Source organism: Balaenoptera physalus (assembly GCF_965194825.1).
Source record: "Balaenoptera physalus genome assembly, chromosome: 9".
NCBI classification, from domain to species: domain Eukaryota; kingdom Metazoa; phylum Chordata; class Mammalia; order Artiodactyla; family Balaenopteridae; genus Balaenoptera; species Balaenoptera physalus.
In genome coordinates this window covers 33607035-33631671 of record NC_138888.1, presented here as the reverse complement: position 1 = coordinate 33631671, position 24637 = coordinate 33607035, and the positions used below count along the sequence as shown (strand labels likewise).

The window sequence follows — 24637 nt, the reverse complement described above, 5'->3', positions numbered from 1 at the left end:
ATTCTACAGCCTCCTCTTCCCGCAGTCCTTGTGTTGGCACTTGGTCACCTACTCTGTCCTCAGGCCCAAAGGTTGTCATGTCAGGGGGTGGGAATATAAGCCATCCCCAAAGCAACAGTCCCAGCATGGAGCTGGAGGGTGTTTGCGCTAGAAAGTCCTCTGATCATTCTTTCTCTTAATTGCTTGTGTGAAATTGGATATGAACAAGGAGGCCAAATGCAGGAAGAGGTCCTGCTCTTTCTTCTTGACACATAATCTCCCGTTAAAGTCCAACATTCTTAGTATTTCCAGATTCACCTCTCCATTGTGGGTGGGAACTTTGTCACTACTACTTCCATTGTTCTGAGGCTGTCCAGGTTGCTGATAGGTAAAGAGGGCAGCATATTCTGCTTAGCAAAGAGACACACAACTGTTTGTGTTATTTTTCTTACTCTTTCAAGAGTAACAACAATTAACACTTAATAGTTTTTCCTGTATGCCAGGCATTTTCTATTCAGGTTGCATGAATTATCTTTTTTAATCTAGCAGCAGCATAATAAGTAGTTATTATTATTATTACTTGCCTTTTACAGAGGAAACTGAGGCACAGAGATATTAAGTCAGTTGCCTAAATTCACACAAGTAGTAAGTGGCAGAGCCAGACTTTGATCCCAGGCAGTCTGCTTCAACATATATGGTCTTCAACTGTCATTAACTATCTGAACACACACAACACACATCCACACATACTATCATACAAAGCACCAGAAACGGTATTAGCCCAAATTAGAAAAGCATATATGTACAAACACTTTTTAGTCTTACATACAGACTCATTGGTACTCAGATTTACAAGCCCACTGAAATAAAAAGCCCTCAGTTATCTAAGTATAAAATTTTGTTCCACAAAAAAACCAACTTATTTTATTAATTTTTTTACTCTGCGCAATGAAAAATCTTAGGATTAAAGAGGTAAAACCTGTAGTTTCTTCGTACAAAGCTAGGCTAGAGGCCATATTTAAAGTAACTGAACACATGTTTTCACTTGAAAGCATAGAAACTTGATCAACTGTGGATGGACAGTTTCACTCTAAAGATGAAATAAAATGAAGCAGGGCAAGAATAAAAACCATAAGAGGTGAGTGGAGAATAAGCAAAGATATGAAGAAGACACCAAAAAATTAATAATGTGAAAGCAAAAAAAGAAGAGAGAGAAAGGTGGCAAAAGAAGGGAACATTCAAAGAATGAGCCTGTCCTTGTATTGGTGCAAGAGGGCGGTCGGGGGACACATATCAGAGGGTGGGGGACGCGGCAGTCAGCTTGCACACACATAGGTCAGGGATATCGGAAATATGCCGAGCCTAGAGGGCATGCTCAATCTTGAGGACCTTGTGCTATGTTCAGACCCCTCTCTAAGTATATATTAGTATGTCTCGATCATTTAAAATCTCTGACATGTCGTTTTAAGTTGAACCTTTCTGAATGTTAAATTAGTTGAGATTGCCAATGACCATCCCCAAACGCTTTTCTATATAAATGAGAAAAATCAAATTAATGTGTTTTTACAGCTTTCATTTAAATACTTGCAGCACGCACACACACACACACACACACACACACCCTTCTCTCTGAGGAACTCTTGAGTCAGAGAATGAGAATGAGAGACTGCATTTCTTTTTCTAGTACACATCTAGGTTTTGTTCCAATCGAATGACACAGGATCTGGCACTGTATTTAGACCTCTTGCTCCAAGATTTTATTTTAATTTTAAACAAGTGTTCCCACACAGGGACTGAAAACAAAACAGGAAAATGTTGCTTAAGTTTTCCTTTGTGTTGTTATTAAATGTCCTTCAAGTGTACTGATTGTTCTATCCTACTAATGTAGGTCATTGTACCCTCAGTTGCTTTTTTTCTATTCGGAAATGTCTCTAACAGCTCTCCACATAAGGAAGAACATGTTAGTTTCACAGATATTTATTTTTGGTATTAGCACATTATTTTCCCCTTCTCTCTATAACTTGAGATTTTAGTACTTCCTACTTAGTAGAATTTGCCATAAAGTTTAAATTAATTTTTTGCATGCCAGCTTGTGGTTTTCACTTACTAAAATGCTTAAGTACTAAACCTGTCATAACTAATTTCATTTATTATGATGTTAGTAAGACCTTAGGGGTTGGTTCTTTTCAGAACGATTGGTGCTTTAGCCTTCGATTCTTGGACAGGTTCTGGTTCTGATTTTGATTAATGTAGAGCTTTGCTTCCATTTACCAGGAGGTTCTCTACTGATATGGATCAATGCCAGGAGATGCTGATGAGGTCTGCGGCTATCCCTTGCCTTGGTGATCCTCTGTGCTTTAATATACTTCATTCTTGCCCCTTTGCAGGAGGCCTGGACACCATCTGACCTGGGGGTGGGTCCTGAGTGGTGACCTGGGGCATGGTAAACAGTTTACCCAAGGAAGTCTAGAACAGATAAAACTAGTGGGATAAACCTGACACAAATTCATGAAGAAAAGCCAAGAGGTGGGGAAATTGAACAAGCTAGATAATTCCAGAGGAACAAGAGCAGGATAATAGAGAGAAAATGAAGTTAAAATACTGGTGTCAGTCACAGACAGGTTTGGAATGGAAGTAAGGCAAATAAATAATGGAGAGCGTGTATGGAGAAGATTGTCTCACCAGTGGTGAGCTTAATGTTGCTAGAAGTCTTCAAATAGAGCCTAGATGACCAGCTATTATTCACTCAACAAATGCTTACTAAACCCCTATTCTTTGAGGTAGTGAAATGGTGAGCTGAGGAACTCAGCCAAAGAAGTCAGACTAGAATCAGAACACATCTTGGCTATATGAACTTAGTCATCCTTGTTAAAATTTCAACGTCTATTTTCTCTTCTTAAAAAAGGAGATAATAATTGCACCAATTTCATGAGGTGGTTGTAAGCATTAAGTGAGTTAATACTATTTGAGTTAGTACATACAGATTATATGCAAGAATGTCTGGTATCCAGTAAGTACGGAATCATAATCACTATTGTTTTTATGAGTAAGCTCCTGTATATTGCAGAGAAATTTCTAAAATAGCTATGAGGTTGGAATAGGTAACTAATGATTTATTCTCTTAATCTATCTTTGGTTGAGACACACCCAGAACAAAATTTGGAGCAATGCAAATGTTTGAGGAGAGTTGAAATAATTTTTCTTCTGGTGATTTTTCCCTCATGGTAGGCTCTGAAGCGACTCCTCTTAGATTCTTTTCTTGCTGTGAATTTCAGATGATATCTATATCCCTATATAGTCTTAGCTGGACAACACAAAGATTTAGTAATGACACCTGCATTTGATAAAATTTAAATGATACGCTCCTAAAAGGGATTGAGAAAACCTATTTTGACAACCCTTCTTTTATCCATGCAAATATTGTATACTTTAATGGGAGGAAGAAAAACATAAATGGTAAATGAAAAATTCACAACTTGGAGTACTTTTAAAAATTATTATTTGAAAATAATTATAAATTTTTAGATAGATGTAAAATGAGGTCATGTGTCAAGGTCCTTTTTGAGGGAAAAAAGATATTTACATTTAGTAATTATTTCCTTTTTTTGAAAATTTCAGGAACTTAATTGTCATTGTTTCTTTCATACATCATGACCAGTGGGCTCTTCTATTCAATTATGATGGATTACATGTCACTCATCTGGACATGTTTCAGATGAAACTAATCTAAGATCAAAGGGCTTAGAATTAAATGCTTTGCTGGATTGCTTTGACTTGTACAAAGCAAGAACACCAGCAGAAGCTTTTTGAAAGAAGGACCATATCAATTTTGAAACTTTGAGAAAATTGGAACTCCTAAAGCAGCTAAGACTTTGCTTCTATTTTTAATCTTTCCAAACCACTTAGCCTTTCTGTATGTTAATTCCATAGGATTTAGAAAGCACTGCCACATGAAATCTGGTATTCGTACAAAAAAATAAATAACTCTGAATAACTCTGATATGGAGAGTTAGAGACAGAGAGAGAGAGAGAGGTTCTCTTCTTTGACCAAGAGAGAAGCTACGCAACCTTTGGAGCACAATATTTTAACTAGTTTCACTAAGAGAGGAGAAAAATAAAAACATAAGATGACAGATACTCATTGAAGAAAACTGATTTTCTTATTCTACTGCAGTTTATTAATGACCATTGCTTTGGCAGTGATGAATCTGTGTAAATATTTCATGGAAGGAAAAGCTTTCATCCAGGAATAACAAATTCAAGAATTGTAATTCTAAAGAACAGGAGGAAAGCAATCTAAGTTTCAGGGGCAATTGGAGCCAAGTAGGTGTCAGAAAGGAGATATCTTACAGGAGTCTGAAAGACCTGTTAAGACTAAGCTCAGGGTACAGGTGTCAGTGATACAGTCATATTTGTTAAATAGTTCATTAAGCTGACATTTCCTTATATTCTTGGAATAGATTTGTTAAGGAAGTTAATGTCATTCACAGTCTTTGACATTTTATATGTTAAAATATTACTTTTCCAGCAGCACAGTAGTCATCAACCATGGAAGTATAGTAGTTGTTTTGGTTGGGCTTATAAACTTCTGATGATAGTGTGATGTTTATTAAGGACCTTCCAAGATAATTCAGTACACTACACTCTGCATGAAAAGAAAATCTTTCCAGTTCTGTTAAGTAGGAATACTGAGGCACCTAAGGATATACAAGTATATTGTATTACTTTTATATTCAAAAATGGCTCTATTAGTGACTTAAATAATTTTTGGATGATTTATCCAAATGTTGGGGCTACAGGAATCCGCCTGTAATGTTTTTTAGGTACTTGAATTATTACACCTCTAGTGAGATTTATTGAATTATGGCAAATAAAATTTATGCTAAAATTCTTGATGTACATCCAATAAATGCAATTAAAAATATAGGTGAAATACATACAAAGTCAAAATGTAAATGACATACACAATTCAAAAATTGTGAATGAAGAAAGAGTTAATTCATTGGAAATTCTATCACAGTCTATAATATTTGGGCACTGTTAATGATTTACTCATTCAACAAATAATTATTGAATCTACTCTATGCTACTCACTGTATTAATCACTAAGACTATATTGTAAATAAGACAAAGTTCCTACTCTCATTGAGCTTACAGTCTAGTAGCAGATACAAGCAAGTAAATAGGCAGTGATCACAGTGGAGCTCAGAGAATTCATAGGAAGAGCTCCTAGACAGGACATGGAAGTGTTCATGGAAGGAAGGAATTGACATCTTAGCTGAGACCTGAAAGGTATAAAGTATATCTGTGCTAATGGGAGCAGTAGGGAGACATAAAACATGTTTGACAAAAGGCCCAAAGATGAGATAGATCATGACACAGAAGGGAAAGTGAAAATGATTCAGTGACCTGGAATGTAGTAAGCATCCAATAAATATTTTTGAATGAATGAGAGACTGACTGACTAAATGAATGAATGAGAAATATTGAAGCATGAAGAGGTGATCTAGAGATAAAGCTTTGTAAGCATGTGTTTTAAGCCCTCAAAGTATTTCATTTTCTGGATGTACAAATGAACAGTATTTGAATTAATAAAAATAATCATAAAACAACAGTCATTAGGTGGAGGAAATAACCAAATGTGAGGAAAACAAAAATGAAAAGCGGACTTCAATAAACTGTGCCTGATATAACTGGAAATAATGGACTAGAAAAAGATTCATTTTATAATACCCCACTTTCTCATTAAGAACCTAAAGTTTCCTGATAGGGAAATCTCTAGTCTGAAATGTTTAAATATTTTATTAACTTGTATTATAAATGACATATTAGGTAAGTTTTATTATTTATCAAGTGTATTTTTATTACCCATGAACTAATTTTCATATATTCATGTATTTTCATATTTTTAAGACTTTAAAAATATTGCATTGATTTGGAAAGGTTTTAAAAGCTGCAGTTAAACTTTTCTGATAAGGTAAGAAAGGTTATTTTTCAATAATTATTCAGTTATATATAATGAAACTAATGACAATCCATAAAGATGATAATACATTTAGTAAAAACTTTTCTTGTAGAAGCAAGGTACTCCGTAATTGTTAATTAACTTTATTGATAGTTATTGCATGCCCATAGTGTTTAAGGAATATATTCTATAATTTAAATATACTCTATTGTGTTTTCATGGAGTCTTGTGTGACTAATAGCGCATCTAATTTATTGGTTGGATTATGAAATAGTCAGAATATGATTGAAGGAACTAACCAATGGGTAAGGTCCACTTTTCTCCGGTTGAAACTAAGTTGAATAGTTCTTAAGTTGAAACACAATGTCTTATGACATTTCTATGTCCTTATCAGCTGAAAATAGGCTGTCAAAATGAAACTTAAAGTTAACTAATGTTTAACTAATATTAACAAATGTAGGAGACCTAGATATAAGGAAATTGTGGATCAAAGCTGTTAATGCCTAATTTTCTGTAAATCAACTTAACCCAGAATGCTTGGGTAGAAAGTGATATGAAGGATTACTGACTTTAATTTCATTCTGTGGAAATACCATACTCAAAGATTTACTCATATAATAACAGAAAAATCTGATTAATTATTCTATGAAATTGCTTTACAGGTAGGAAGCTAGTTGAATATGCTAAATATTTAGCATTTACATAAGTTTCTTTATTCAAAAATTTTTACTTAGCACTCAGTTAGTTTTAGATATCATCCTGTGTTCTGGGGATTATGTCGGTTAACAAAAAAGATTAAAAAAATCACTGAACCCTTGGGACTTAGGTTCTAGAGAGTGGAGAGGAATAATCAACAAAGCAAATAAATCATATTCACAGTATGTTAGAAGAAAAGTACTGTGGAGAAAAATGAAGCAAATAGAGGAAATTGTGAGTGCCAGGATGAAGTTCGCACTGTAATTAGATAGTCATGGAAGGACTCACTGAGAAGGCCTCGTCTAAGCAAGGTTTGAAAGAAATGAGAAAGTGAGCATTGTAATATCTGGGAGAATAACATTCCAGGCAAGGGATCCCAAGTTTAAAAGCCTTGAGGTAAGATCCTATCTCACATGCCCAAACAAAGATGGCAGCCTGGCTGGAGCAGTGTGGATCAGGGAGAAAGTAGGAAAAGAACTCCAAAAAGTAATTGTTTTCTCCTTTGGCAGTATTAAGGGGTAGGAGTGGGGTGGTGACATTGCAGATAGTATAGGATCTCATAATTCATTGTAAAAATTTTGGCTTTTATTGGTAGTGCAATAGAGAAGCATTGGAAGGTCTTAAGGAAAAGCATGACATGACCAGAGTTATATTTTTCAAGGAATATTTAGAGAGCTCCCTGAAACATGCTATCCTTGACAAAATTTGCAAGCCAGTTTTTGAGGCACCAAATTATGAGGATAGAATAAAAGCTTTTGCTCACCTTCAGGAAATAATGACTTTTGTATAGTTTTCTAATGCTGAATGTGATTATGGTATGGGGTTTGAGATGGGAATGGACCTCTTTTGCTATGGTTTACACTATTTTCATAAAGTTGATGACCAGCTTTTACCTCTTGCGTGTAACCTATTGAAGAGGAATCTCTTGGCAGAAATTATTGAAGATCATCTGGCAAACAGAAGTAAAGAAAACACCGACCAACTTGCAGCATGAGTGAGAGTTGGCTTTGTTTGGTCCATAATATTTTAAATTATTAATATTAAAGTTATAATTTTTGTTTTTAAGGAATACAGAGAATAAATTGATGGAAACATTTACTAAAAACTTAAAAAACAAAAACAAAAAAACAGCTGCTATGTTGCAAATAGACCCTAAGGAGGTGAGAGTTGTAGCAGGAAGACCTGTTCAGATCCTTGTTGCAGTGCACAGGTGCAAGATGATGAAAGCTCTTGGACCAAGATGGTTTTAGTAGAGGTGGTGAGAAGTGTTTGGATGCTGTATATATTTTGAAGGTAAAGCCAACAAGATTTGCAGAAAAATTGGATGTAGGAAGAAGGAAAACAAAAGCAGGCAAGCATGACTCCAAGTTGTTGGTCCTGGGTAATTGAAAGGATAAAATTATTTAATGAGATTGGGAACACTGGGGATGAAGAAAGGGAACTCAGTTTGAGATATAAGTTTGAGGTACCTATTAGACAGTCACATAAATGGATCAAGAAGGCAGTTGGATTCTGCATGTGGACCTTAGGAGAGATCAAGCCTGGAGATATAAGTGTGGGAGGCGTCAATATAGATGGTATTTAAATCTGTGAGCTTTGGTGGGATCGCTAAGTGAGCATGGATAGAACAGAAGACAAGACCAAGGACTGGGCACCATGGTACTCCAATATTAGAAAGTTAGGGAGGAGAGAAGGTAATAAGTAGAGAGGGAGACTGGGAATGGGTAGCTGGAGGCAAAGACAGTGTGGTGTCCTGGAAATCAATGGAGTAATCAATTGTTTCAAATGCTGTTAATAGATCAAGTAGGGTGGAGACTGAAAATTGATCATTTAGAGGCTCCTGTTGACCACCCAGAGCCAGAGTCAGAGCCTTTGTTTGCGCTGTGCTAGAAACACAGTGGCAAATTGTTGCACTGTCACCTTTTCCTAAGCTTCATACAGATCACCCCCTTTCTCCAAAAGTATGCTTTCTTTCTTTTTTTTTCCCATGCTGGGTAAAATACAAGTGATTAGTTTCATTTTTCAAAGTTATCTTTGTGATCTTATTCTCCCTCCCTGAATTAATATCACATTAATCATGATTAGATTTAAGAGGTTCCACAAGTCTCAACCACTCATTTACATACATGCTCTTTGACCACACCTGTAGATAGCTGATCTCATCCTACACATATGAAAATTATTGTTCTATCTCCTGGTGTCACCTTACTTTCAAATTGTTATACCAATTTCATTGACACACTTAGAGATTGATAAAGGGGATTTTAAAATGTTCGTCAAGTTGTCAACTCCATCCACTTCCACTACTCATTTCAAAGTTTCTTATCCTTATTAATGATCCTTAATTAGCCTTCATTCTCCCATCCATCCCATCCATACACTCAATAAACTTCTATCATTGGGGAGGCTGTTAGGAATATAGCTTTTCCAGTAATCTAAAGCAGATGTAGTAATATAAATAGAAAAACATAATAATAAGGGGCCATTATCCATACTAGAATTTTGATTATTTGCTGCATAAAACGTCTTTAAATTATATTCTAATTATCAAAGTAAAAATGCCATAGAGGCCCTCAAATCTTATCCATCTGCAAGGGAAACATGATTTATATAGTACCCTTACACTAATAAAAATAATTTATTTGGATGGGTAGAGTGTAATATTGATTTAGTCGTTTGGTCGTAAAAAGAGATGATCTCTCATGAGTTTTTTTTTTTTTTCTCTCTTTATCTGTGAAAGCTAATTTCAAAGAAGAGTGTAATTTTAAAATCTAAAAAACCAGTGGTTAATCAGGCTGATATTTTCAGTTGGAATAAATTCCTTTGACAGCATGAACATGTATCCACAAACATGTCTGTAATGGAAATCATTTCAGAAGACACTAGACTGCCACAGACTTCCCACAGCCTCGCGGCAAGACAGTGGTGGTCTTGAGGAATGATACTTTTCATCTTTTTGAAGATAGACACCCTCCAGTTGTCACCCCACAGGAAATCAGGAAGTATGCTAAACTATCCAGTGGAGTTGGAATTACACAGCGAGGTTCCAGTGGAAATATCCTATCCAATATTATGATTTATTTTGAAGGAGAGTTTTTTTAAAAAGGAAAAAAAAAATGATGGAAATAAGCTGCACAAAACATGGCCAAACAGCTGTCTGGTTTTCTATCTCAGAAACAGCTTGGGACTAACTATACTCACAAGATCTCTTGGCGGAGTAGCTTGATGAAAATACGAAAGCTGTGAGGAGAAGTGTTCCTTTGCTGAAGGCTTTCTTTAGCTATCATGGTTTATTAACGTAAATGAGAACATGTGTACCATTTTTTAAAGTTCCTGTATGTTTAAGTGAGGCACTTAGTGATTCCATGTACAGCACAAATACAGTTCACCATAGTATTAACACCAAATAAACCTTAATAATTTTTGGAAAACTTAATTCTAGACATGGTCTGATTCTCTCCCTTCAAATAGCATTTTTAGGAGCAGTCAAGTAAGAGCTTGATAAGACAGAAATTTAAGCATGAATGCAAGGGCACTGGTGAATTTTTGGATGTCAAAATTAATCTGTAAGGGGAATTCATTTTAATTGCTTCATACATCTATTTATTCATTCTTTACCGTTTAATGGATACCTTCTTAAATAATAGAGACAACTTGATTTTAAAGACATTTCTGGCTCACCTGCTAGATGTCAGAATGGTGGAATATACAAGATCTGTCTTACTCTTAAAATTTTCTACATCAGAGGGGGAGGATATTCAGTATTTGGAGATTTATTATTTTAGGAGACCTTGTATTTTATCACCCTCAAAAGTTGATTTAAGTGAATTTATTCTTTACTAAGTATCCAAGGTAGGTTCAATTAGCTGGGACATTTCATATTTTTATCATGAGGCATTTTGAGTCTATTCTTTGTGACATCAGAATTAGTTTCTCATCTCAGAGTTTGCTGTATTTATTCCTCTAGTGACTCAGTAGTTTATTGGCAGTCAGTTTGTAAAATTCTCTCAGGGATTATCTAAATGCAGAATGTTAGGAATGGAGACACATATTGCCTCTCCTGTCAAAAAATGTAATTAACACAAATGATATATTGTCTTGCAAAAGTGGATGAAAATTCCAGTGGGTGACCTCAAGTCACAGTTCCCAGTGCACTTAAAGACTGTTGTGTTCCTTAATAGCTCCCAGCCCAGCACAGGACTCCTTTCTTCTTTTTCTTATTTTATTTTTAACATCTTTATTGGAAGATAATTGCTTTACAATGGTGTGTTAGTTTCTGCTTTATAACAAAGTGAATCAGCTATACATAGACATATATCCCCATATCCCCTCCCTCTTGTATCTCCCTCCGACCCTTCCTATCCCACCCCTCGAGGTGGTCACAAAGCACAGAGCTGATCTCCCTGTGCTATGTGGCTGCTTCCCACTAGCTATCTGTTTTACGTTTGGTAGTGTATATATGTCCATGCCACTCTCTCACTTCATCCCAGCTTACCCTTCCCCCTCCCCGTGTCCTCAAGTCCATTCTTTACGTCTGCATCTTTATTCCTGTCCTACCCCTAGGTTTTTCAGAACCTTTTTTTTTTTCAGATTCCATATATAGGTGTTCCATACTGTATTTGTTTTTCTCTTTCTGACTTACTTCACTCTGTATGACAGTCTCTAGGTCCATCCACCTCACTACAAATAACTAAATTTTGTTTCTTTTTATGGCTGAGTAATATTCCATTGTATATATGTGCCACAACTTCTTTATCCATTTATCTGTCAGTGGACACTTAGGTTGCTTCCATGTCCTGGCTATTGTAAATAGAGCTGCAATGAACATTGTGGTACATGACTCTTTTTGAATTATGGTTTTCTCAGGGTATATGCCCAGTAGTGGGACTGCTGGGTCCTATGGTAGTTCTATTTTTAGGTTTTTAAAAAACCTCCATACTGTTCTCCATAGTGGCTGTATCAGATTACATTCCCACCAACAGTGCAAGAAGGTTCCCTTTTCTCCACACCCTCTCCAGCGTTTATCGTTTGTAGAATTTTTGATGATGGCCATTCTGACTGGTGTGAGGTGATACCTCATTGTAGTTTTGATTTGCATTTCTCTAATGGTTAGTGACGTTGAGCATCCTTTCATGTGTTTGTTGGCAATCTGTATATCTTCTTTGGAGAAATGTCTATTTAGGTCTTCTGCCCATTTTTGGATTGGGTTGTTTGTTTTTTTGATGTTGAGCTGCGTGAGCTGCTTGTATGTCTTGGAAATTAATCCTTTGTCAGTTGCTCCGTTTGCATATATTTTCTCCCATTCTGAGGGATGTCTTTTCGTCCTTTTTATGGCTTTGCTGTGCAAAAGCTTTTAAGTTTCATTAGGTCCCATTTGTTTATTTTGGTTTTTATTTCCATTTCTCTAGAAGGAGGGTCAAAAAGGATCTTGCCATGATTTATGTCATAGAGTGTTCTGCCTATGTTTTCCTCTAAGAGTTTGATAGTGTCTGGCCTTACATTTAGGTCTTTAATCCATTTTGAGTTTGTTTTTGTGTATGGTGATAGGAAGTGTTCTAATTTCATTCTTTTACATGCAGTTGTCCAGTTTTCCCAGCACCACTTATTGAAGAGGCTGTCTTTTCTCCATTGTATATTCTTGCCTCTCTTATCAAAGATAAGGTTATGACATATGCCTGGGTTTATCTCTGGGCTTTCTATCCTGTTCCATTGACCTATATTTCTGTTTATGTGCCAGTGCCATGTTGTCTTGATTAATGTAGCTTTGTAGTATAGTGTGAAGTCCAGGAGCCTGATTCCTCCAGCTCCCTTTTTCTTTCTCAAGATTGCTTTGTCTATTCGGGCTCTTTCATGTTTCCATGCAAATTGTGAGATTTTTTTGTTCTAATTCTGTGAAAAATGCCATTGGTAGATTGGTAGGGATTGAATTGAATCTGTAGATTGCTTTGGATAGTATAGTCATTTTCACAGTGTTGATTCTTCCAATCCAAGAACATGATATATCTCTCCATCTGTTTGTATCATCTTTAATTTCTTTCATCAGTGTCTTACAGTTTTCTGCACACAGGTCTTTTGTCTCCTTAGGTAGGTTTATTCCTAGGTATTTTATTCTTTTTGTTGCAGGGGTAAATGGGAGTCTTTCCTTAATTTCTCTTTCAGATTTTTCATCATTAGTGTATAGGAATGCAAGAGATTTCTGTGCATTACTTTTGTATCCTGCTACTTTACCAAATTCATTGATCAGCTCTAGTAGTTTTCTGGTAGCATCTTTAGGTTTCTCTATGTATAGTGTCATGTCATCTGCAAACAGTGACAGCTTTACTTCTTTTCCGATTTGGATTCCTTTTATTTCTTTTTCTTCTCTGATTGCAGTGGCTAAAACTTCCAAAACTATGTTGAATAATTAGTGGTGAGAGTGGGCAACCTTGTCTTGTTCATGATCTTAAAGGAAATGGTTTCAGTTTTTCACCATTGAGAACGATGTTGGCTGTGGGTGTGTCATGTATGGCCTTTATTATGTTGAGGTAGTTTCCCTGTATGCCCACTTTCTGGAGAGTTTTTATCATAAATGGGTTTTGAATTTTGTTGAAAGCTTTTTCTGCATCTATTGAGATGATCATATCGTTTCTGTCCTTCCATTTGTTGATATGGTGTATCACATTGATTGATTTGTGTATATTGAAGAATCCTTGCATTTCTGGGATAAACCCCACTTGATCATGGTGTATGATCCTTTTAATGTGCTGTTGGAGTCTGTTTGCTAGAATTTTGTTAAGGATTTTTGCATCTATGTTCATCAGTGATACTGGCCTGTAGTTTCCTTTTTTTGCGACATCTTTGTCTGGTTTTGGTATCAGGGTGATGGTGCCCTCATAGAATGAGTTTGAGAGTGTTCCTCCCTCTGCTATATTTTGGAAGAGTTTGAGAAGGATAGGTGTTAGCCCTTCTCTGAATGTTTGATAGAATTCACCTGGGAAGCCATCTGGTCCTGGGCTTTTGTTTGTTGGAAGATTTTTAATCACAGTCTCAATTTCAGTGCTCGTGATTGGTCTGTTGATATTTTCTATTTCTTCCTGGTTCAGTCTCGGAATGTTGTGCTTTTCTAAGAATTTGTCCACTTCTTCCACGTTATCCATTTTATTGACATATAGTTGCTTGCAGTAATCTCTCATGATCCTTTGTATTTCTGCAGTGTCAATTGTTACTTCTCCTTTTTCATTTAGAAGTCTGTTGATTTGAGTCTTTTCCTTTTTTTTCTTGATGAGTCTGGCTAATGGTTTATCAATTTTTGTTTATCTTCTCAAAGAACCAGCTTTTAGTTTTATTGATCTTTGCTATTGTTTCCTTCATTTCTTTTTTATTTATTTTTGATCTGCTCTTTATGATTTCTTTCCTTCTGCTAACTTTGGGGGTTTTTTCTTCTTTCTCTAATTGCTTTAGGTGTAAGGTTAGGTTGTTTATTTGAGATGTTTCTTGTGTCTTGAGGTAGGATTGTATTTCTATAAACTTCCCTGTTAGAACTGCTGCATCCCATAGGTTTTGGGTCATCATGTTTTCATTGTCATTTGTTTCTAGGTATTTTTTGATTTCCTCTTTGATTTCTTCAGTGCTCTCTCGGTTATTTAGTAGCATATTGTTTAGCCTCCATCTGTTTGTATTTTTTACAGTTTTTTTCTTGCAATTGATATCTAGTCTCATAGCGTTGTGGTCAGAAAAGATATGTGATACAATTTCAATTTTCTTAAATTTACCAAGGCTTGATTTGTGACCCAAGATATGGCCTGTCCTGGAGAAAGTTCCATGAGCACTTGAGAAGAAAGTGTATTCTGTTGTTTTTTGATAGAATGTCCTATAAATATCAATTAAGTCCATCTTGTTTAAGTGTCATTTAAATCTTGTGTTTTCTTATTTATTTTCATTTCGGATGATCTGTCCATTGGTGTAAGTGGAGTGTTAAAGTCCCGTACTATGATTATGTTACTGTCAATTTCCCCTTTTATGACTGTTAACATTTGCCTTATGTATTGAGGTGCTCCTATGTTGGGTGCATAAATATTTACAACTGTTAAATCTTCTTCTTGGATTGATCCCTTGATCATTATGTAGTGTCCTTCTTTGTCTCTTGTAATAGTCTTTATTTTAAAGTCTATTTTGTCTGATGTGAGAATTGCTACTCCAGCTTTCTTTTGATTTCCATTTGCATGGAAGGTCTTTTTCCATCCCCTCACTTTCAGTCTGTATGTGTCCCTATGTCTGAAGTGGGTCTCTTGTAGACAGCATATGTACAGGTGTTGTTTTTGTATCCATTCAGCCAGTCTGTGTCTTCTGGTTGGAGCATTTAATCCATTTACATTTAAGGTAGTTATCGATATGTATGTTCCTATTACCATTTTGGGTAATGTTATTGTAGGTCTTTTCCTTCTCTTGAGTTTCCTGCCTAGAGAAGTTCCTTTAGCATTTGTTGTAAAGCTGGTTTGGTGGTGCTGAATTCTCTTAGCTTTTGCTTGTCTGTAAAGGTTTTAATTTCTCCGTCGAATCTGAATGAGATCCTTGCTGGGTAGAGTAATCTTGGTTGTAGGTTTTTCCCTTTCATCACTAAATATGTCCTGCCACTCCTTTCTGGCTTGCAGAGTTTCTGCTGAAAAATCAGCTGTTGACCTTATGGGAGTTCCTTTGTAAGTTATTTGTTGTTTTTCCCTTGCTGCTTTTAATATTTGTTCTTTGTATTTAATTTTTGATAGTTTGATTAATATGTGTCTTGTCGTGTTTCTCCTTGGATTTATCCTGTATGGGACTCTCTGAACTTCCTAGACTTGATTGACTATTTGCTTTCCCATATTGGGGAAGTTTTCAACTGTAATCTCTTCAAATATTTTCTCAGTCCCTTTCTTTTTCTCTTCTTCTTGTGGGACCCCTATAATTTGAATGTTGGTGCATTTAATTTTGTCCCAGAGGCCTCTGAGACTGTCCTCAATTCTTTTCATTCTTTTTTCTTTATTCTGCTTTGTGGTAGTTATTTCCACTATTTTATCTTCCAGGTCACTTATCCGTTCTTCTGCCTCAGTTATTCTGCTATTGTTTCCTTCTAGAGAATTTTTAAGTTCATTTATTTTGTTGTTCATCATTGTTTGTTTGCTCTTTAGTTCTTTTATGTCCTTGTTAAACGTTTCTTGTATTTTCTCCATTCTATTTCCAAGATTTTGGATCATGTTTACTGTCATTACTCTGAATTATTTTTCAAGTAGACTGCCTATTTCCTCTTCATTAATTTGGTCTGGTGGGTTTTTACCTTGCTCCTTCATCTGCTGTGTGTTTCTCTGTCTTCTCATTTTGCTTAACATACTATGTTTGGGATGTCCTTTTCGCAGGCTGCAGGTTCGTAGTTCCCATTGTTTTTGGTGTCTGCCCTCAGTGGCTAAGGTTGGTTCAGTTGGTTGTGTAGGCTTCCTGGTGGAGGGGACTGGTGCCTGTGTTCTGGTGGATGAGGCTGGATCTTGTCTTTCTGGTGGGCAGGACTGCATCCGTGGTTTGTTTTGGGGTGTCTGTGAACTTAGTATGATTCTAGGCAGCCTCTCTGCTATGGGTGGGATTGTGTTCCTGTCTTGCTAGTTGTTTGGCATGGGGTGTCCAGCACTGTAGCTTGCTGGTTTTTGAGTGGAGCTGGGTCTTCGTGCTGAGTTGGAGCTCTCTCGGAGAGCTTTTGCCATTTGATATTATATGGAGCCGGGAGGTCTCTGGTGGACCAATGTCCTGAACTCGGCTCTCCCACCTCAGAGGCACAGGCCTGACACCGGGCCAGAGCAGCAAGACCCTGTCAGCCACATGGCTCAGAAGAAAAGGGAGAAAAAAAGGAAGAAAGAAAGAAAGAAAGAGAGAAAGAAAGAAAGAAAAAATAAATAAAAAATTTATTAAAATAAAAAATAAAAATATTGTTAAAATTTAAAAAATTAAAAAGTAATAAAAAAAGAAAAGAAAGGAATAGAGGCAACCAAACTAAAAAACAAATCCACCAATGATAACCAGCACTAAAAACTATACAAAAAAACAAAACAAGACAGAACAATAAGACAAATGGTAAAAGCAAAGCTGTACAGACAAAATCACACAAAGAAGCATACACATACACCGTCACCAAAAGAAAAAAAGTAAAAAAAAATATATATCTATATATTAAAAAAAAGAAGGAAGAGAGCAACCAAATCAATAAACAAATCTACCAATGAAAATAAACTCTAAATACTAAACTAAGATAAACAGAAAACCAAAAACAAATTAGATACAGAAAGCAAAACCCCAAGTCTACAGTTGCTCCCAAAGTCCACTGCCTCAATTTTTGGATGATTCGTTGTCTATTCAGGTATTCCAGAAATGCAGGGTACATCCAGTTGATCGTGGGGATTTAATCTGCTGCTCCTGAGGCTGCTGGGAGAGATTTCCCTTTCTCTTCTTTGTTCGCACAGCTCCTGGGGTTCAGCTTTGGATTTGGCCCCGCCTATGCGTGTAGGTAGCCTGGGGACATCTTTTGGGAAGTCTGAGGTCTTCTGCCAGCATTCAGTAGGTGTTCTGTAGGAGTTGTTCCACATGTAGATGTATTTTTGATGTATTTCTGGGGAGGAAGGTGATCTCCACGTCTTACTCTTCTGTCATCTTGAAGGTCTCTCCTTTTTTTTTTTTAATTTATTTTTTTCCTGAAGTATAATTGATTTACTGTATTATATTAGTTTCAAGGGTACATCGTAGTGATTCAGTATTTTTATAGATTATATTCCATTTAAAGTTTTTACAAAATAATGACCATATTTCCCCTGTGCAGTACAATATATCCTTGTAGCTTATTTATTTTATACATAGTATTTTGTATCTTTTTTTAAATTCGGGTATAGTTGTTTTACAGTATGGTGTTAGTTTCTACTGTACAATGAAGTGAAGTAAAGTTTCCTGTGCTATACAGCAGGTTCTCATTAGTTATGTATTTTATACATATTAGTGTATATATGTCGATCCCAATCTCCCAATTCATCCCACACTCCTTTTCCCCCTTGGGGTCCATACATTAGTTCTCTATGTCTCTGTCTGTATTTCTGCCTTACAAACAGGTTCATCTGTACCATTTGTCTAGATCCCACATATATGCATTAATATACGATATTTATTTTTCTCTTTCCGACTTACTTCACTCTGTGTGACAGTCTCTAGGTCCATCCACATCTCTACAAATGATCCAATTTCATTCCTTTTTATGGCTATTATTCCATTGTATATATTATATGTACCACACCTTTATCCATTTGTCTGTCAGTGGGCATTTAGTTTGCTTCCATGACCTGGCTATGGTAAATAGAGCTGCAATGAACATTGTGGTACATGACTCTTTTTGAATTATGGCTTTCTCTGAGTATATGCCCAGTAGTGGGGTAGCTGGGTCATATGGTGATTCTGTTTTTAGTTTTTTTAGGAACCTCCATACTGTTCTCCATAGTGGCTGTATCAATTTACATTCCTACCAACAGTGCAAGAGGGTTCCCTTTTCTCCACACCCTCTCCAGAATTTATTGTTTGTAGATTTTTTTTTTTGATGATGGCCATTCTGACAGGTGTGAGATGATACCTCATTGTAGTTTTGATTTGCATTTCTCTAATAATTAGTGATGTTGAGCATCTTTTCATGTGCCTCTTGGCCTTCTGTATGTCTTCTTTGGAGAAATGTCTATTTAGGTCTTCCACCCATTTTTTAATATTGACCTGCATAAGCTGTTTTTATATTTTGGAGATTAATCCTTTGTCTGTTGATTCATTTGCAAACATTTTCTCCCATTCTGGGGATTGTCTTTCATCTTGTTTATGGTTTCCTTTGCTCTTTAGCCTCCTGTGTGTGCATGCACATGCTGTGTGTGTGTGTGTGTGTGTGTGTGTGTTCAGTCCAAAACTTACCACTCAATTTCAATTCCTTTAACAATTTTAATCTCATTTGATTTATTGCATAGGTAATAATGCATTTACAAAGTAAAAAAAGTGAAAGTAGTTCTTCCTGTCATTTTATTGAGAGTTTCCTTATTCTTTTGTAAGGTACATATAATTCACTGTGTAGATGTATAATTTATTTAACCAGTCTCACATTGATGGATATTAGATTGTTTCCAGTCTTCTGCTATTACCAAAAAATGTGGTGGGAATTCAATATAGTTTTACATTTCATTAATTACATGTTAATTAGTGATCTATCTATCTATCTATCTATCTATCTGTAGGGTAATTTCCCAGAAGTGGAATTTCTAAGTAAAATATTCTGTGCATTTGTAATTTTGACAGTTATTGCTAAATTTACCTTCATAAGGGCCTGTGTCATTTTACACTCACACCTGTAAGTATGTGAGAATTGCTGTACCTCTTTAGTCTTGCCATCAGGGAGTATTATCAATATTTTAGGATTCTGACAACCTGAAAAAATGGAAAAGGTTTTTAGAGTGGTTTTAATTAATGGTTCTGTTATGAGTGAAGTTCACTATCTTATCAAAAGTTTAATAGCCATTTATATTTCCCTTTCTTTGAATAGTCCTCTTACATCTTTTGTCTATTTTTGTGTTGTTGGTATTTTTTCTTGTTGATTTATAGGAGTTCTTTAGGCATTAGAAAAGTAAGTCCTTTATCTGTGATAGAAATACTTCTTATTTTATCAAATGATTTATTCCCCATTAGAATTCTCTGCTCTCATGAAATCCCTGTTAGAACATGTGGGCCTCATGCCTCCAAATTACCTTTGGAGGGTAATTTCTTGACCATTTCTCCATTTTTTACCTGGAAAATGGCATGGTTAGATTTGATTTCTTCTGGTGTCAGTTGTGCTAAATTATTTTCCTGAAAAAATTGCCATCCTGTCCAGGTTTTAATATATTTTCATAGAGTGTATTTTTCATAGAATGTGTTATATCCTTGGTAAATTTTTTGCCTTCTTGATCTATCAATTACTAAAAAACAAACAACAACAACAAAAAAAACCCAGCTTATTGAAATTTCTCACTGTGCTTGGAGATTTGTGTAGTTTTTCTTGTAATGTGTCCATTTTTGCTCTCTATATTTTAAGGCTATATAATTAGATACTTTCAATTTAGAATAAAAAAAATTAAGCTCCTGATGGTTTCTTGTTTTTGTCTGATGTTTTGTAACTTTTTTATACCAAGTTTTCTGTTTTCCCACTATATACTACAGTCTTAAATAATGTTAGGGCACAATAATTTTCAGAAAAAGAATGACTTCAGAATTTATAGAAATCCTAGGAAAGTCAAGTAGATGCACTGCCTTGGAACAGAGAAATATGGGTAATTGCAGTATATACAACACACCTGAAATATAAGCAAATAAATTGCATGTATATGTACTAAAGCAGTCATAAAATTCCTCAATTACTTCACTGCATTCCAGTAAATAAATATGAACCTGTATCTGCCTGACTAACTGGGAGAAAGGGAGCTTAACTTTATTTTTCTAAGAAAAATTAAACAAAACCAGATATTTAATTTTTGGTAACTTTAATTGTCAAATGATTTCCCACATTGTGTAGATTCACATCTCTTTGATCAATGGGAGACCGAGTGCTGATGATCCGTCTCCTGAACTGCTAGAATTTACCTCCGCCCGCTACATTCGCCTGAGATTTCAGAGGATCCGCACCTTGAATGCCGATTTGATGATGTTTGCTCACAAAGACCCAAGAGAAATTGACCCCATTGTCACACGAAGAGTAAGTTACAATGAATCATACTGGAACTTGTGAATGATATTGCGCCCATCGTTTTAATTGTCTGTTAAATAGTTTTAAAAGATATTTTTCAGTGAAGGAGTGAAAGACTTTGAAATTCCACAGACCTTCCTTTGTTTAAATCTAAGCTCTGCCACTTATTAGATGTGTAACATTTATCAAACTTTTTAACATTTCTAAAGTTCAATTTCCTCTTTGGTACAATGGAGATCATAATGCCTAGATCATTATCTTAATTTTGAGGCCTAAGTTAGTTTTTCGACACTTTGGGTAATCCATACTACTATTATAATTGGCTTTTGTGGGGGGTTACTACAGGAAGGGAATGGGCTTTGAAACATTTTTGGTTGCAACCCACACTAAGAAATACATTTTATATCATGACTTAGTACACACACACACATTACATGACATCTTGATAACCTTTAATGTGCATAGATCAGCTGGTGATGTGGAAATGCAGATTCGGATTCAGTAGGTCTAGGGCAGAACTGAGAAACTGCAATTCTAATAAATTCCCAGGTGATATGGATGTCACTGTTCTTTGGACCATTTTGTCTAATTAAATAATTTAGTTTTATGCTTCATTAATGAATCACAAGGCACTGCTAGTTCAAAAGAGTGCTGCTATAGGAAAAAAGTGATTATATATACTATTTTATTTTCCTTTATGAATTGAATATCAGGCAAAAATGGTCATAGCATCCTTTCAACAGATCATTGAAAGTAGGAGCTAACAAGTGTTGTTTTCCAGTGTTAAACAAGAATTTGAGAGATTATGACATAGACGATCAGCCCAAGTTGCTATGTGTGATAACTGTTCTTTCTCCTATCCACGCCTCACTGTATTCACTGGTTTACTCATCTCCTTTATATGCTGCTACACAGCCAAGGCACTATTACCAAGAGAGTCAATTCGGCAGTAAATCCATAGAACAAATATATGCTAACAGCGGAGGAGAAAAGAGGATTGTAGGGATTGTGAGAAAAAGCATTGCTCTAGAATGACCCTACTAAGGTTAGACGGTTGCCACCAATTACCAAATTGCTGAACCGTCAGGCTGAATATTGAAGGGTGGTACTTTTCACAATTCCTGAGTACCCCTCACATATTTTCTCTTCTCATTACTTAACTTACTCACACCTAACCTCTCCATCATTACAAAATAACTTTTAAAGTTTTATTGTCCCCATGCAACACATGTTGGATGTTTTAGTGCCCTGTATTTCCAAACCTGAAATAATTTTACCTTGTCTTATATTTCAGTATATTGTAACTTGTCTTATGCAAAAGTAATCATTATTTTTCACCAATGTTTAGATTCTTCACTTGTTAAAAAAAAGATTTTTAATTATAATTTTGGCATGACTTAAAAATACACACCAAGGAAGACTGAATGATTTTGAAGTGAAATTTAATCTTTCCTGACAGTATATCTATCAAAGAAAAAAAATCAATGGAAATAAATGTGTTCCTTTTACCATCTTTTGCAGAAGGCAGAGAGGGGTTTAGGGTGCACATCTATTATTTATAACTTCATTGTACATGAGCCTTTAAAATAGTGCAGTAAAATTCAACATATAAATACGTTTTTTGAAAGTACTCAAGTTCTGTAAACACTACATATAAATTTAAATATATAAAAATAGTATATTGAATTTTAGCTCCTCTTCATGACGCAGAAATGAAGCATTGCACATTTATATTTAAAGCAAATTTCCCAATTTTAAAAACATCTACAAAACTACTGTATCAGCTTTCTGAGCAACTATTCCTGTTTGTGTCTGTATTATAAGGTGATGAAGTTAGTGAAAAGCAGACTTTTTTATGTCTAAACTAAACCTAAACTTCCTTGCAAGTTACAATAGTGTGAGGTCTAAGTATATCAAGTAAGATAAAGTAACAAAAATATTATAAAAGATACTATACGTAAACAGCAAAAACAAACAAAAAGAATTTTAAAAAGAAGCAAAGAAAAGAAATAAATTGGAAAAGGGAATTTGTAGTCAGGGAACTTCGTGTTCACCTACTTATTCTCACTAAATGTGTGGGGTTTTTTTTTTTAGTGTAAATAATTGGAATAATAGAACTATCTACCATAAGTTGGTTATTTGGATTCCGTAGGTAATATGAAGTACTCTCACAACTATAAAATGCTATATACAAATTAAGTAAAATTTTAAAATAGTCCTGTTCTGTAATTACAAATAATCTTTTAAAAATAGCTGAGTAGATGAAAATAATTAGAAACAGTCCTGTTAACTCAGATAGGAAAGTAATTGCATGGACATTTTAACATAATAATGAAAAAAAAGTGTTCTGCACATCTAGTTTACTACTCACATTATGTTAAATCAATCTTATAATTAATTTTCATTTTCTTCTTGATATGGTTAAGAAATGTGTTGTTATGAGCACTATTTCGCTAAATTTGTTGATTCTTTTCAAATCCATCAAGTAAAACAGTCTGCGTATGATTCATGAACACCGATGTTCCTATAATGATAATAAAAGAGGTTTTCTTTCTTTCAACTTTTATGAAGAATTAATGCCCTTGTCCCCCGCCCCATAACAGTTTGCTCTCAATAGTAAATACTCCAGCATGGACTATTTGTACTGTGCAGTCCTTTGTACTGTCTGTAAGAAAGAAATTTCTAAAATGCCCACCTAACGTAAATTAGAGGCTTTCTGTCCCTGGGCTATGATTTCAATGTGAGGAGTTACTGGATATTTTTGTGAACCTTCTGTTGTTCTCTAGTGCTTCAAACTGAGGATACAAGCAGAAGGCCAAGTTTTTAACTGAATGTTCCCTTTTGTTGCTTTCACCTTGCAGTAGTCTTAATAGGATTTCTCTCTGGATTGCTTTTTTGCAGTATTACTACTCGGTCAAGGATATTTCGGTTGGAGGGATGTGCATCTGCTATGGTCATGCCAGGGCTTGTCCACTTGATCCAGTGACAAATGTATGTATATTTATAGGATGCTTAGGTAAAATGGAGCTCTGAACTGTAAAATGCTTCATGAGAAGCTTTGCTGACAGGGACGCTGTGAACGGGTATCAGGTCCCCACTTAACAGAAAGCCATGCCAGGGTGAAATAGAGCTGGCAAGTAGGATGATAGACTTTGAAGGCAGCCATCACAGTATCAGAAAAGAGATTAGTTTTCTTCCAAAAAGGCTCCAAACTGGTCTATATATTTTGAAACCTTTCTAGCTATGACAGCCTGCTGTATGATTTAGCTTTAGAGAATGCCTGTCATTAATCAACCTGACCGTTTCTTTTAAGAATTTTCATCAAAAAAATTAATGCAAACAAATGAAAAATGTACATGGAAGTAAATCTAAATGGCCATGGAACCGGAGGCTGAGGTAGGACAGGGGCAGTAAGGAGTAGGGTGGAAGAGAGTATTCAATAGAGTTTGAAACCGCCAGGTCAGAAAATGCTGGAATGGTTTTGGGTTGAATTTTTCATTAATGACAATGGACTAAATGAACATAACCTAAAAAAGAAGATGAATGAGCATCTGTTTTTCTCAGTCATAAATAAACTGGTGAAATAGAAAATCATCCACTTTATAGTGTATGGAAGAAATATATTCAATAGTAAGATCAGTGAATGTAGCTACCTATGTAAAGATTTTTTTCCTACTAAAACTGTAATGCAAATGGTATTTCTCAAATAGTATTAGTTTTCTGACTAATGCATCATAGTATTACCTCCTCGGGAAGATTCAAACCCCTGGCATATTTTTCTGGGCAAGGCTGTGGTCCTGCTTTCTTCAGGGTGTGGGCACTGTCTATCAGGGGTATTGATAGGGGTATTGAGCAGTATTTCCCAAGCTTTGAGAGCCCACACAGCAGCTTTGGAGGGCCAGTTCCATGTGATGAAATAAGACTGTACTCAGAACACACACAGACAGGAGATTCAGGCTTGGGGTATTAGATTTCTATTCTATCCATGCCCCTCCATGCCTAGGAATCTACTCTTTCCCCTCTTCCTACACCAAATGTTGATTGTACTTTGAGGGAATCCTTAAAATGGATACATCCCACCCAGAAGACCTGTGGATCTCAGGAATCAGAGAAGGGATTCTAGTCTTCTAGACTACTCCCAGCTGGGCCTCTTCTCTCTTCTGTGTCTGAGCCCAGTGATTCCAGAGCCAGCCTGGATCTCCCTCCCTAAGCTGATGTCGATCAAATATACCCACTCCCAAGGCTGGCACCTCTTCCTTCCCAGACTG

At 35.7% G+C, this 24637-nt stretch overlaps 1 protein-coding gene across 2 annotated transcripts in view; it reads left to right on the top strand.

The window, feature by feature from the left end:
* The window catches only part of LAMA2 (laminin subunit alpha 2), a 622418-nt gene that overhangs the window by 255008 nt on the left and 342773 nt on the right, over positions 1 to 24637 (top strand). For both annotated transcript variants that reach the window (XM_082475049.1, XM_082475048.1), the window contains exons 5-6: positions 20199 to 20378; positions 23271 to 23360. In XM_082475049.1, the coding sequence (XP_082331175.1) occupies positions 20199 to 20378; positions 23271 to 23360 (270 nt within the window). The remainder of the gene's footprint in view (positions 1 to 20198; positions 20379 to 23270; positions 23361 to 24637) is intronic.